Source organism: Penaeus monodon, unplaced genomic scaffold (assembly GCF_015228065.2).
Source record: "Penaeus monodon isolate SGIC_2016 unplaced genomic scaffold, NSTDA_Pmon_1 PmonScaffold_8088, whole genome shotgun sequence".
NCBI classification, from domain to species: Eukaryota; Metazoa; Arthropoda; class Malacostraca; order Decapoda; family Penaeidae; genus Penaeus; species Penaeus monodon.
In genome coordinates this window covers 1-13,104 of record NW_023663313.1, presented here as the reverse complement: position 1 = coordinate 13,104, position 13,104 = coordinate 1, and the positions used below count along the sequence as shown (strand labels likewise).

The window sequence follows — 13,104 nt, the reverse complement described above, 5'->3', positions numbered from 1 at the left end:
ACCCTCCTAGTACGCTTCTCCCGTTCGGCGGACAGGGATGCTGCGATGCGCAACCCCGGAAACTGCGGGGATCCGTCTTCATCTACGAGGACCTGTGCCCGGAGTCCCAACGCATAAAGAAAGAGAGATACAACGATTACAAAAAGGCCAAATCCGAAGGAAAAATCGCCTATTTTGTCCGATCGAAACTCATCATCCGTGATCGCCAATCGAGCAATGAAGTGCTTGGGAGACCTTTAACCCTTCCTCCCGCTGCTCCCCCCACCGATCCTCCCACTGCAGACACTTCTAGCCCCAACACCAGCACTACCAACGCTTCCACCATCAGTGATGCTACAGACGTGGCCACTACCATTGGCGCTACCATCCAGTCCCGCCCATGCATACCACTACAAGCCAAACCGTGGACTGCAACCAAGCACGACAGTGATGCCGCGCTCCCCCAAGAAGCTTCCACCAGCGATTCCCAAAAACCAAACGATAAAAGGAAATTACGTGACCGAAGATGATTAGTGTGTAAGACGAAACTTGTGTCTAAATGTTTTGATATATTAATTACCACAAGTCAGTGATGAGTGAAGTGTTACCTTTCAACGGGCTAAGTAATGATGAAATTAACTCTTTATATCTGTATGAAGCCAGAGAAGAACAATGTTTCAATTTGAAATTGAAAAATTAACTTCTCTAACATTTCGACAGTACGAATTAGATCATGATAGTAAATATGATGAAAACGACCCCAATAGATTTATCGTAGCAAACTTGCAGATCTTGAATCCAATATGCAACTATTTTCTCCCTGATGAGCTTAACACAGTACTAATGGATTTTCAAAAGTCTAATCTTAAAAATAACATTTTTGAATATTAACAGTATACCCATAAAATTATATTGTTATTTTGAGGAGCTTTAAGTGTTTATTTGAAAGAAAGTTTGATTATATTGGCTTTTGTGAAACAAAAGCTAACTAACGACATTGAATCTTTGTTCACTATTCCAAATTATATCTAGTTACAAATAATACCTCGAGGATCAGTGGAGGATTAAGCCTTTACGTAAGTAATAATATTAAAACAAAAGTTATGCATAATCTAACAGTCAATACCAAACACACTGAAACCTTATTCGTTGAGACAGTATCTAATATAGACCATAACCCTATCGTAGTAGGGGTCGTCTACAGACGACCTAAGTCAAATTTCATGACTTTAAGTCGACTTTAACAAACCTGCTGAGCATACTTGAAACAATAATTCATACAACTATATAATGGGTGACTTTAATTTAGATTTACTACAAGCAAGTAGTCAAAACATGATAATTGATACAATCAGCACATTCAACAGTCATTATTATCATTGTACAATCTCACACCCAACACACGTTACGCAAAATTCTGCAACCTTATTAGATCATAATGGAGCAACAATATAGCAAATAATCTGTGCAATGCATTGTTCATACTCAAATATCTGATCACTTCCCTATTTTCTCTCTTTTTAATACACTACGACAGCCGCATGTCGTAAAAAAAAACAATCACGTATAGACAAGCAAATAATGTAAAAAATCTAAGCCGGTTTAAAAATGAAATCGAAAATACAAACTGGCAACAACGTATACAATTCCCGAGATTTAAATGATGCCCTTGCAATTTTTCAAAGACAGTTAAAGTGACCTATGAAAAATGTTTCCGCTTATTACAAAACGATAAGAAATACACATTTTTCTAAGCCTTACATTACGAGTGAAATAAAAAACTTGATAAAGGAACGAAATAAACTCCAACGAAAATCGCTAAAATGGCCAATAAACATACGGTAAGCAGTATAGAAAACTTCGTAACAAAATTAATCAAATGATTCAAAAGGAAAAAAGTAGATATTTTAAGACAAAACTTGAAGAATCAAAGTCAGACGTCAGAAAATCATGGTCGGTAATAAACGAAGTTCTCAATAGGAAAACCAGGGACGACAGTTACCCTGCCTCAGCATTACTCACTCCCGATCAGTTCAATGAACATTTTATCAATGTTGGACCCTCCCTCTCTGCTAAAATTACCCCACCGAAAACCTCATTCTCGTCTTACCTTCCCACGTGTACTCGTGAAACGTTTAGTTTTAGACAATGTACCATTACAGAGATACAAAATATAATTATCTCTCTCAACGACAGTGCTCCAGGCTATGATGAATTACCCGGGAAAATCATTAAATCTACTTCTAATACTCTTTCACCAATAATTACATCACTCTGTAATAGATCATTAGCAACTTGGAGTATTCCCTGACCCCTTGAATATCGCTGTCGTGAGACCAATTTATAAATCTGGAGATGATACAGACTTGAATAACTATCGACCAATATCAGTCTTAAATTTTTTAAGTAAGATTTTGAAAAGGTTGCTTACACCCGGTTAATGGAGCATTTAAAACAAAACAATATTCTTTCTACATGCCAGTATGGATTCCGCCCTTTAAGATCGACTGAAACTGCCTTACAAAACTTCGTCGACGTCGTATTGACAGCTTTTGACGAAAACAAGTTTACAATTAGTGTATTTTTAGACCTAAGCAAAGCTTTCGATACGGTGGACCATACGATTCTTCTCAATAAACTGGAGCATTATGGGGTCCGTAATACAACACTCAAATGGTTTAAAAGTTATATAACAAGCCGTATGCAGAGTGTAAAACTGAATAAGGGCTTTTCATCACAATCTAAAACCTTGTGCGGTATTCCGCAAGGTTCAAATTTTAGGCCCATTACTTATTATATTATACATTAATGATATTGTCTATTCAACCCAGAAACTCAATTTCATCTTATATGCCGATGACTCCACCCTATTCACGAGCCATCATAATCTCACAACCCTCATTAACACACTGAACAGTGAACTTGCCCAAGTATCTTGCTGGCTTGCTGCAAACAAACTAACTTTAAACATAAAAAAAACAAAATACATGATTTTACACAGAAATAAACGAATAATGAATCAATTACCACCAATATATATGAGGATTGTATACTAGAAGAAGTAACAAAATTTAAATTCTTAGGCGTAATTATTTCAAAATCATTAAACTGGCATGAACATATTATGCACTTGAAATGTAAACTGTCTAAAGTCTGTGGCGTTTTACACTTATCAAAGTCTTTTTTAACCAAATCATCGATGTTATTGATTTATTTTGCCCTAATCTATTCCAACCTCACCTACTGTAATACTATCTGGGGCGCCGCGAGCAAAGAAGCTCTACGACCCCTCGAGGTGGTGCAGAAGCGTGCAATCAGAATTATCGATGGCTTATGTAAGAGGGAGCACACGAATGCATCTTTTTATAAATATAATCTACTAAAACTACATGATATCAATATATTCTCCTGTTCAAATTTTATTTTTAAATGCCTAAACGGATTAGCTATAAACATCTTTTTCCTTAACCAAATAAATAGAAGATACCCGACCAGAAACTACAATACCCTTATAGTACCATTCGTGTCCTCCTCTCAATCACAGACTAATGTAAAATTCTATGGACCAAAAAATTTATAATGAACTACCATGTGATGTAAGAAGTAAGACCACATTATACAGTTTCAAAAATAGTTTAAAGCAATTCTTGGTTCACAAATACAGCGCTATTGTTTAGCTTTTGTTAAAAGGTTACATATTACTAAAGGATAGAATGTGTTTGACAACTCAGTCTTGAGACTTTATCACAATTAAATAATGTTTTGTAAACATAATATTCTACAACCTTATTAATGTTTCAAAACGCTCTTATAAAATGATGCATAATCATTAAAGAGCCTTGTCTATATGTATAATTGTGACTACTAATGTAAAATCTTTAATAGACAAAATAAAGATTTCAATTTCAAAAAAAATTTCAATTTCTCTGGAAGGGGAAAGGGGATCGATGGGACTGTAGCAACTACCGTGGCATTACACTGCTCAGCATACCAGGCAAGGTTCTCGCCCACATTCTTCTGAAACGAATCCGCAACCACCTACTGAGGCACCAGAGACCGGAGCAGTCTGGATTTACTCCTGGCAAGTCCACAATAGACCGTATACTAGTGCTTCGAGTAATTGTGGAACGCCGTCGTGAGTTTAGTCGTGGGTTGCTCGCAGCCTACATCGACCTCAAGAAGGCGTTTGACTCGGTGCATCGGGAATCGCTATGGGAGATCCTGAGGCTCAGAGGAATTCCGACACAGATTATTGGCCTGATAGCAAGCCTCTATACTGGTACTGAAAGTGCTGTAAAGTGTGTTGGGGGTATGTCGAACTTCTTCCCTGTTAATTCAGGGGTGAGGCAAGGCTGTGTCCTTGCACCAACACTTTTCAACACTTGTATGGATTGGATAATGGGCAGAGCTACTAGCCAAAGTCAGTGTGGAGCAACACTAGGCAATATTAAGGTCTCGGACCTTGACTTTGCCGACGATGTTGCCATCCTATCTGAGTCCTTGGAGTCACTTGTGGCGGCTCTTGATGCATTTAGCAATGAGGCGAAGCCCTTAGGCCTAGAGGTCTCCTGGACCAAGACCAAGATTCAGGACTTTGGGGGCCTGTTAGGGGAACCCGTTCAGTCGATCCATGCTTGCGGCGAGGACGTTGAAGTCACAGAAAGTTTTACATACCTTGGTAGCGTAGTCCATATCTCTGGGTTGTCAGACCAGGAAGTCAGTAGACGGATTGGTCTGGCAACAGGAGCCATGAACTCGTCAACAAGAGCGTTTGGAGATGTCGGTACCTATGCAGAAGGACCAAGCTGCGTGTCTTCAAGGCCTTGATACTTCCAGTTTTGCTCTATGGAAGCGAAACCTGGACGCTATCCAGTGCCTTGGAGTCTTGCCTTGATGCCTTTTGTAACAAGTCCCTTCGTCGGATCATGGGGTACAGTTGGCAGGACCACGTGTCCAACCGGCGGTTACACCGTGAGACTGGCATGGGACCTGTTACTTGCATAATCCGGGATCGCCAACTCAGGCTATATGGCCACCTAGCTTGCCTCCCTATGGACGACCCTGCCCATCAGGTTGTCTCTCTGTGAGACAACCCTGGGTGGAGGAGACCTGTGGGACGTCCTAGGAGATCATGGCTTGGGCAGCTCGAAGAGACCTGTCGCGAGGAATTAGAGAAGGGCCGTGTGCCTGCCTGGAGACTCGCCTCGAGGGATCCTCGTGGGTGGAAGCGAAGGGTGGATGCGGCCATGCGCCCCCGTCGGCGTTAGCCCCTTGATGATGATGATGATATTCATATTTATATATATATATATATATATGATATATATAATCATATATATATATATATATATATATATATATATAATATATATATATATATATATATATATATATATATATATATATATGTATATATATATATATAAATATGATATATATATATGAGAGATAGATAGATAGATATACAGATAGATAGATAGATATATAGATAGATATGAATATCATCATCATCATCAAGGGGCTAACGCCGACGGGGGCGCATGGCCGCATCCACCCTTCGCTTCCACCCACGAGGATCCCTCGAGGCGAGTCTCCAGGCAGGCACACGGCCCTTCTCTAATTCCTCGCGACAGGTCTCTTCGAGCTGCCCAAGCCATGATCTCCTAGGACGTCCCACAGGTCTCCTCCACCAGGGTTGTCTCACAGAGAGACAACCTGATGGGCAGGGTCGTCCATAGGGAGGCAAGCTAGGTGGCCATATAGCCTGAGTTGGCGATCCGGATTAGCAAGTAACAGGTCCCATGCCAGTCTCACGGTGTAAACCGCCGGTGGACACGTGGTCCTGCCAACTGTACCCCATGATCCGACGAAGGGACTTGTTACAAAAGGCATCAAGGCAAGACTCCAAGGCACTGGATAGCGTCCAGGTTTCGCTTCCATAGAGCAAAACGGAAGTATCAAGGCCTTGAAGACACGCAGCTTGGTCCTTCTGCATAGGTACCGACATCTCCAAACGCTCTTGTTGACGAGTTCATGGCTCCTGTTGCCAGACCAATCCTTACTGACTTCCTGGTCTGACAACCCAGAGATATGGACTACGCTACCAAGGTATGTAAAACTTTCTGTGACTTCAACGTCCTCGCCGCAAGCATGGATCGACTGAACGGGTTCCCTAACAGGCCCCCAAAGTCCTGAATCTGGTCTTGGTCCAGGAGACCTCTAGGCCTAAGGGCTTCGCCTCATGCTAAATGCATCAAGAGCCGCCACAAGTGACTCCAAGGACTCAGATAGGATGGCAACATCGTCGCAAAGTCAAGGTCCGAGGACCTTAATATTGCCTAGCGTTGCTCCACACTGACTTTGGCTAGTAGCTCTGCCCATTATCCAATCCATACAAGTGTTGAAAAGTGTTGGTGCAAGGACACAGCCTTGCCTCACCCCTGAATTAACAGGGAAGAAGTTCGACATACCCCCACCACACTTTACAGCACTTCAGTACCAGTATAGAGGCTTGCTATCAGGCCAATAATCTGTGTCGGAATTCCTCTGAGCCTCAGGATCTCCCATAGCGATTCCCGATGCACCGAGTCAAACGCCTTCTTGAGGTCGATGTAGCTGCGAGCAAACCCACGACTAAAACTCACGACGGCGTTCCACAATTACTCGAAGCACTAGTATACGGTCTATTGTGGACTTGCCAGGAGTAAATCCAGACCGCCGGTCTCTGGTGCCTCAGTAGGTGGTTGCGGATTCGTTTCAGAAGAATGTGGGCGAGAACCTTGCCTGGTATGCTGAGCAGTGTAATGCCACGGTAGTTGCTACAGTCCCATCGATCCCCTTTCCCCTTCCAGAGAAATTGAAATTTTTTTTGAAATTGAAATCTTTATTTTGTCTATTAAAGATTTTACATTGGTAGTCACAATTATACATATAGACAAGGCTCTTAATGATTATGCATCATTTTATAAGAGCGTTTTGAAACATTAATAAGGTTGTAGAATATTATGTTTACAAAAACGTTATTTAATTGTGATAAAGTCTCAAGACTGAGTTGTCAAACACATTCTATCCTTTAGTAATATGTAACCTTTTAACAAAAGCTAAACAATAGCGCTGTATTTGTGAACCAAGAATTGCTTTAAACTATTTTTGAAACTGTATAATGTGGTCTTACTTCTTACATCACATGGTAGTTCATTATAAAATTTTGGTCCATAGAATTTTACATTAGTCTGTGATTGAGAGGAGGACACGAATGGTACTATAAGGGTATTGTAGTTTCTGGTCGGGTATCTTCTATTTATTTGGTTAAGGAAAAAGATGTTTATAGCTAATCCGTTTAGGCATTTAAAATAAAATTTGAACAGGAGAATATATTGATATCATGTAGTTTTAGTAGATTATATTTATAAAAAGATGCATTCGTGTGCTCCCTCTTACATAAGCCATCGATAATTCTGACTGCACGCTTCTGCACCACCTCGAGGGGTCGTAGAGCTTCTTTGCTCGCGGCGCCCCAGATAGTATTACAGTAGGTGAGGTTGGAATAGATTAGGGCAAAATAAATCAATAACATCGATGATTTGGTTAAAAAAGACTTTGATAAGTGTAAAACGCCACAGACTTTAGACAGTTTACATTTCAAGTGCATAATATGTTCATGCCAGTTTAATGATTTTGAAATAATTACGCCTAAGAATTTAAATTTTGTTACTTCTTCTAGTATACAATCCTTAATATATATTGGTGGTAATGGATTCATTATTCGTTTATTTCTGTGTAAAATCATGTATTTTGTTTTTTTTATGTTTAAAGTTAGTTTGTTTGCAGCAAGCCAGCAAGATACTTGTGCAAGTTCACTGTTCAGTGTGTTAATGAGGGTTGTGAGATTATGATGGCTCGTGAATAGGGTGGAGTCATCGGCATATAAGATGAAATTGAGTTTCTGGGTTGAATAGACAATATCATTAATGTATAATATAAAAAGTAATGGGCCTAAAATTGAACCTTGCGGGATACCACACAAGGTTTTACATTGTGATGAAAAGCCCTTATTCAGTTTTACACTCTGCATACGGCTTGTTATATAACTTTTAAACCATTTGAGTGTTGTATTACGGACCCCATAATGCTCCAGTTTATTGAGAAGAATCGTATGGTCCACCGTATCGAAAGCTTTGCTTAGGTCTAAAAATACACTAATTGTAAACTTGTTTTCGTCAAAAGCTGTCAATACGACGTCGACGAAGTTTTGTAAGGCAGTTTCAGTCGATCTTAAAGGGCGGAATCCATACTGGCATGTAGAAAGAATATTGTTTTGTTTTAAATGCTCCATTAACTGGGTGTAAGCAACCTTTTCAAAAATCTTACTTAAGAAATTTAAGACTGATATTGGTCGATAGTTATTCAAGTCTGTATCATCTCCAGATTTATAAATTGGTCTCACGACAGCGATATTCAAGGGGTCAGGGAATACTCCAAGTGCTAATGATCTATTACAGAGTGATGTAATTATTGGTGAAAGAGTATTAGAAGTAGATTTAATGATTTTCCCGGGTAATTCATCATAGCCTGGAGCACTGTCGTTGAGAGAGATAATTATATTTTGTATCTCTGTAATGGTACATTGTCTAAAACTAAACGTTTCACGAGTACACGTGGGAAGGTAAGACGAGAATGAGGTTTTCGGTGGGGTAATTTTAGCAGAGAGGGAGGGTCCAACATTGATAAAATGTTCATTGAACTGATCGGGAGTGAGTAATGCTGAGGCAGGGTAACTGTCGTCCCTGGTTTTCCTATTGAGAACTTCGTTTATTACCGACCATGATTTTCTGACGTCTGACTTTGATTCTTCAAGTTTTGTCTTAAAATATCTACTTTTTTCCTTTTGAATCATTTGATTAATTTTGTTACGAAGTTTTCTATACTGCTTACCGTATGTTATTGGCCATTTTAGCGATTTTCGTTGGAGTTTATTTCGTTCCTTTATCAATTTATTTCACTCGTAATGTAAGGCTTAGAAAAATGTGTATTTCTTATCGTTTTTGTAATAAGCGGAAAACATTTTTCATAGGTCACTTTTAACTGTCTTTGAAAAATTGCAAGGGCATCATTTAAATCTCGGGAATTGTATACGTGTTGCCAGTTTGTATTTTCGATTTCATTTTTAAACCGGCTTAGATTTTCTACATTATTTGCTTGTCTGTACGTGATTGTTTTTGATTTTTTTTACGACATGCGGCTGTCGTAGTGTATTAAAAAGAGAGAAAATAGGGAAGTGATCAGATATTTGAGTATGAACAATGCCATTGCACAGATTATTTGCTATATTGTTGCTCCATATATGATCTAATAAGGTTGCAGAATTTTGCGTAACGCGTGTTGGGTGTGAGATTGTACAATGATAATAATGACTGTTGAATGTGCTGATTGTATCCATTATCATGTTTTGACTACTTGCTTGTAGTAAATCTAAATTAAAGTCACCCATTATATAGTTGTATGAATTATTGTTTTCAAGTATGCTCAGCAGGTTTGTTAAAGTCGACTTAAAGTCATGAAAATTTGACTTAGGTCGTCTGTAGACGACCCCTACTACGATAGGGTTATGGTCTATATTAGAGACTGTCTCAACGAATAAGGTTTCAGTGTGTTTGGTAGTGACTGTTAGATTATGCATAACTTTTGTTTTAATATTATTACTTACGTAAAGGCTTAATCCTCCACTGATCCTCGAGGTATTATTTGTAACTAGATAATAATTTGGAATAGTGAACAAAGATTCAATGTCGTTAGTTAGCTTTGTTTCACAAAAGCCAATATAATCAAACTTTCTTTCAAAAAACACTTGAAGCTCCTCAAAATAACAATCTAATTTTATGGGTATACTGTTAATATTCAAAAATGTTATTTTAAGATTAGACTTTTGAAAATCCATTAGTACTGTGTTAAGCTCATCAGGGAGAAAATAGTTGCATATTGGATTCAAGATCTGCAAGTTTGCTACGATAAATCTATTGGGGTCGTTTTCATCATATTTACTATCATGATCTAATTCGTACTGTCGAAATGTTAGAGAAGTTAATTTTTCAATTTCAAAATTGAAACATTGTTCTTCTCTGGCTTCATACAGATATAAAGAGTTAATTTCATCATTACTTAGCCCGTTGAAAGGTAACACTTCACTCATCACTGACTTGTGGTAATTAATATATCAAAACATTTAGACACAAGTTTCGTCTTACACACTAATTATCTTCGGTCACGTAATTTCGTTTTATCGTTTTGGTTTTTGGGAATCGCTGGTGGAAGCTTCTTGGGGGAGCGCGGCATCACTGTCGTGCTTGGTTGCAGTCACGGTTTGGCTTGTAGTGGTATGCATGGGGCGGGACTGGATGGTAGCGCCAATGGTAGTGGCCACGTCTGTAGCATCACTGATGGTGGAAGCGTTGGTAGTGCTGGTGTTGGGCTAGAAGTGTCTGCAGTGGGAGGATCGGTGGGGGGAGCAGCGGGAGGAAGGGTTAAAGGTCTCCCAAGCACTTCATTGCTCGATTGGCGATCACGGATGATGAGTTTCGATCGGACAAAATAGGCGATTTTTCCTTCGGATTTGGCCTTTTTGTAATCGTTGTATCTCTCTTTCTTTATGCGTTGGGACTCCGGGCACAGGTCCTCGTAGATGAAGACGGATCCCCGCAGTTTCCGGGCGTTGCGCATCGCAGCATCCCTGTCCGCCGAACGGGAGAAGCGTACTAGGAGGGTCCGAGGGCGGCGGTCACGGGGCGGTCCGACGCGGTGGGCATGATCTAGGGGCATGTCCTCCAAGCTCAGCTGTTCCTTCAGGAAGGCCTGCACCTTGACGATGGATTGCTCTCCAGTCTCCCAGGGCGTCTCCTCTAATCCGTCAATGCGCAGGTTATTCCTTCTGCTGCCGTCATCAAGGTCGTTGGTGCGAGCTTGCAGATCCTCGGTCGTGGTGAGGAGGCTGGCGATTTCACGGCGGTCGCTGTCGCACGACTCCCTCAGCCCTCGTACGGTCTTCCTCAACTCGTCAATTTCCCGCTGACTAAATTCTAAGCTGCTTTTCAATTCAGTAACTTCCGTAGTAAGTTCACTAATTTTAGTAAAAATCTGGTCAAGGAAAACTTGCAGGGAACCTCGGTAAGATTTTTCTTGCGTGTCTAATAAAAGCTTAATTGTTTCTGTATCCATTTTGGTAACTGCCTAACGAGCGAGAGGCAAGGAGCCGGAGGGTATGGGTAGTGGGCACTTGGTGACGTATGAGTGACGAAGTCTATGGTGACGTCCTTACTGACGCCCTCAGCAGGTCAGGGGGAATGGTACCAGACTGCCAAATGGCAGTCAGGACTGTATGCAGGCCCCGAGCCATAGGTTCACCCCCAGCCTTTAGCAGTTCAGCAGGGATATCACATATGCTGCAGCTTTCCCACTCTTCAGCTTGGAAATCGCCAGCCTAACCTCTGTTAGGGTAGGAGGTTCCTCGCTGATGGGTGGGTCCGGCACAGGCACTGCGACATTGCTTGCATCCAAGCTAACTGTTGGAGGGTCCACCTGGTACAACTGTTCAAAATACTCAGCCCAACGTTCACGAACCCCAACATGATCTGAGATGATCCGTCCATCCGCTGATCGGACTGCAGTCATCTGTGAGGAGGGCTTAGGGTTCAGTTTTCTCAGGGCTTGGTAGGCAGGGCGAAGGTCATTTACCAAGAAATGCCTTCGACCTCCTCACAAGATTCCTGATAGACTGTTCCTTGTCCCTTCTCAGCAGTGTCCGAGCCCTACACACCATGGAACAACGCCATTCAGCCGAGCCTTGCGACACGCTTCAGTGGCCTCTAATGTCTCCAGGGAGATGGTATTCTGCCTTGTCCTTGGGCGTACGCCAATGGACTCCTGAGCTGCTTCGAGTGTTACGCGCCTGAAGGACTCCCACAGAGCAACTGGGTCCGTCAGGTTGCTGGTTTCTGTGAATCGGTCAGAGACTGCCGTGGCGAACCCACGGGCACACTCCTCCTCCCTTAGTCTGTCCAAGTGAAACACCTTAGGGTGGCCACTGGAGGGACGGGGAGTTTGAAGTGGACCCGCAGGGTACCCACATGCAGCCTATGGTCGGTGCCACAGAACTTGGCACTCCGGTAAACCCTGCAGTTCTGGAGGATCCTCCATCGCGTGCTGACAAGAATGTGGTCGATCTCCTTGGCCACATTACCCGTATCACTGTTTCAAGTCCAGCGATGCGGGTTGGAGCGCTGGTACCAGGAGCCAGAGATCCTCATTTTCTGGGACCTAGCAAAATCCCGGAGAAGGAGGCTATTCTCGCTGCTGGGATCAGCTCCCGAGCCATGGGGGCCGACAGACATCTCATAGCCAGCTCAGTCACAGCCGGATACCACATTGAAGTCGCCCAGAACAATGCGAATGCTCTCGCCGGGGGCAATCGTCTGCCACAGATGCGAGTTTGGCGTAGAACGCCTCTTTCACATCGGTTTTATATACATCGGTAGGAGCGTATATAGCAATAAGAGACAAGAAGCCAAAAGCATGCTTCAGTCTTAATGCCATGATACGCTCATCAACCGGTGTCACCTCGACTACCGCGGGCTGAAGTCGACTGGAGATGGCTATGGCTACACCCTGGAGGTGGTGACCATCGCTACGGCCCGACCAGTAGTAGGTGTAACCACCCACACTGATCGTGCCGCTACCAGGTCTTCTCACCTCTGAGAGGGCAGCCACCTCAACTCCCAGTCGCTTCAATTCCCGCAATAGCAGAGGTAACCGCTCATCCTGCCGCAAGGACCGGATGTTCCAAGCGCCTACCCGGAAAGCACGCCTGAGGTTAAGCCTCGGGTGGTCACTCCAGGTGCACGCCACCTCTGCCGCCCCCGCCAACACAGCCCCAAATAAAGGGGGTCGGCAGGCTGTGGGACCGCCTATCCACTGTGGGGTTCCCGAGGGCTTTCCCCCACAAGCTTCATGTGGGTTGGCGCCTGCGGGGCGCAGGCGGGACGAGTAACTCTCGTTCCAATCCTGCACCCCGACATTTGCCTCCCAGCGGGACCCACAGCCCGCCTTATGCTGGGGGAGAGGGACAACACCCCT

The 13,104-nt window shown here is 42.5% G+C and overlaps 1 protein-coding gene across 1 annotated transcript; it reads left to right on the top strand.

The window, feature by feature from the left end:
* The first annotated feature begins 330 nt into the window (after nt 1–330).
* LOC119571809 lies at nt 331–2,760 on the top strand. Its single transcript, XM_037918936.1, has 4 exons — nt 331–495; nt 700–816; nt 2,462–2,655; nt 2,748–2,760. Exons 1-4 carry the CDS (start codon nt 331–333, stop codon nt 2,758–2,760), a joined length of 489 nt encoding a protein of 162 aa, XP_037774864.1.
* Nucleotides 2,761–13,104: the final 10,344 nt, after the last annotated feature.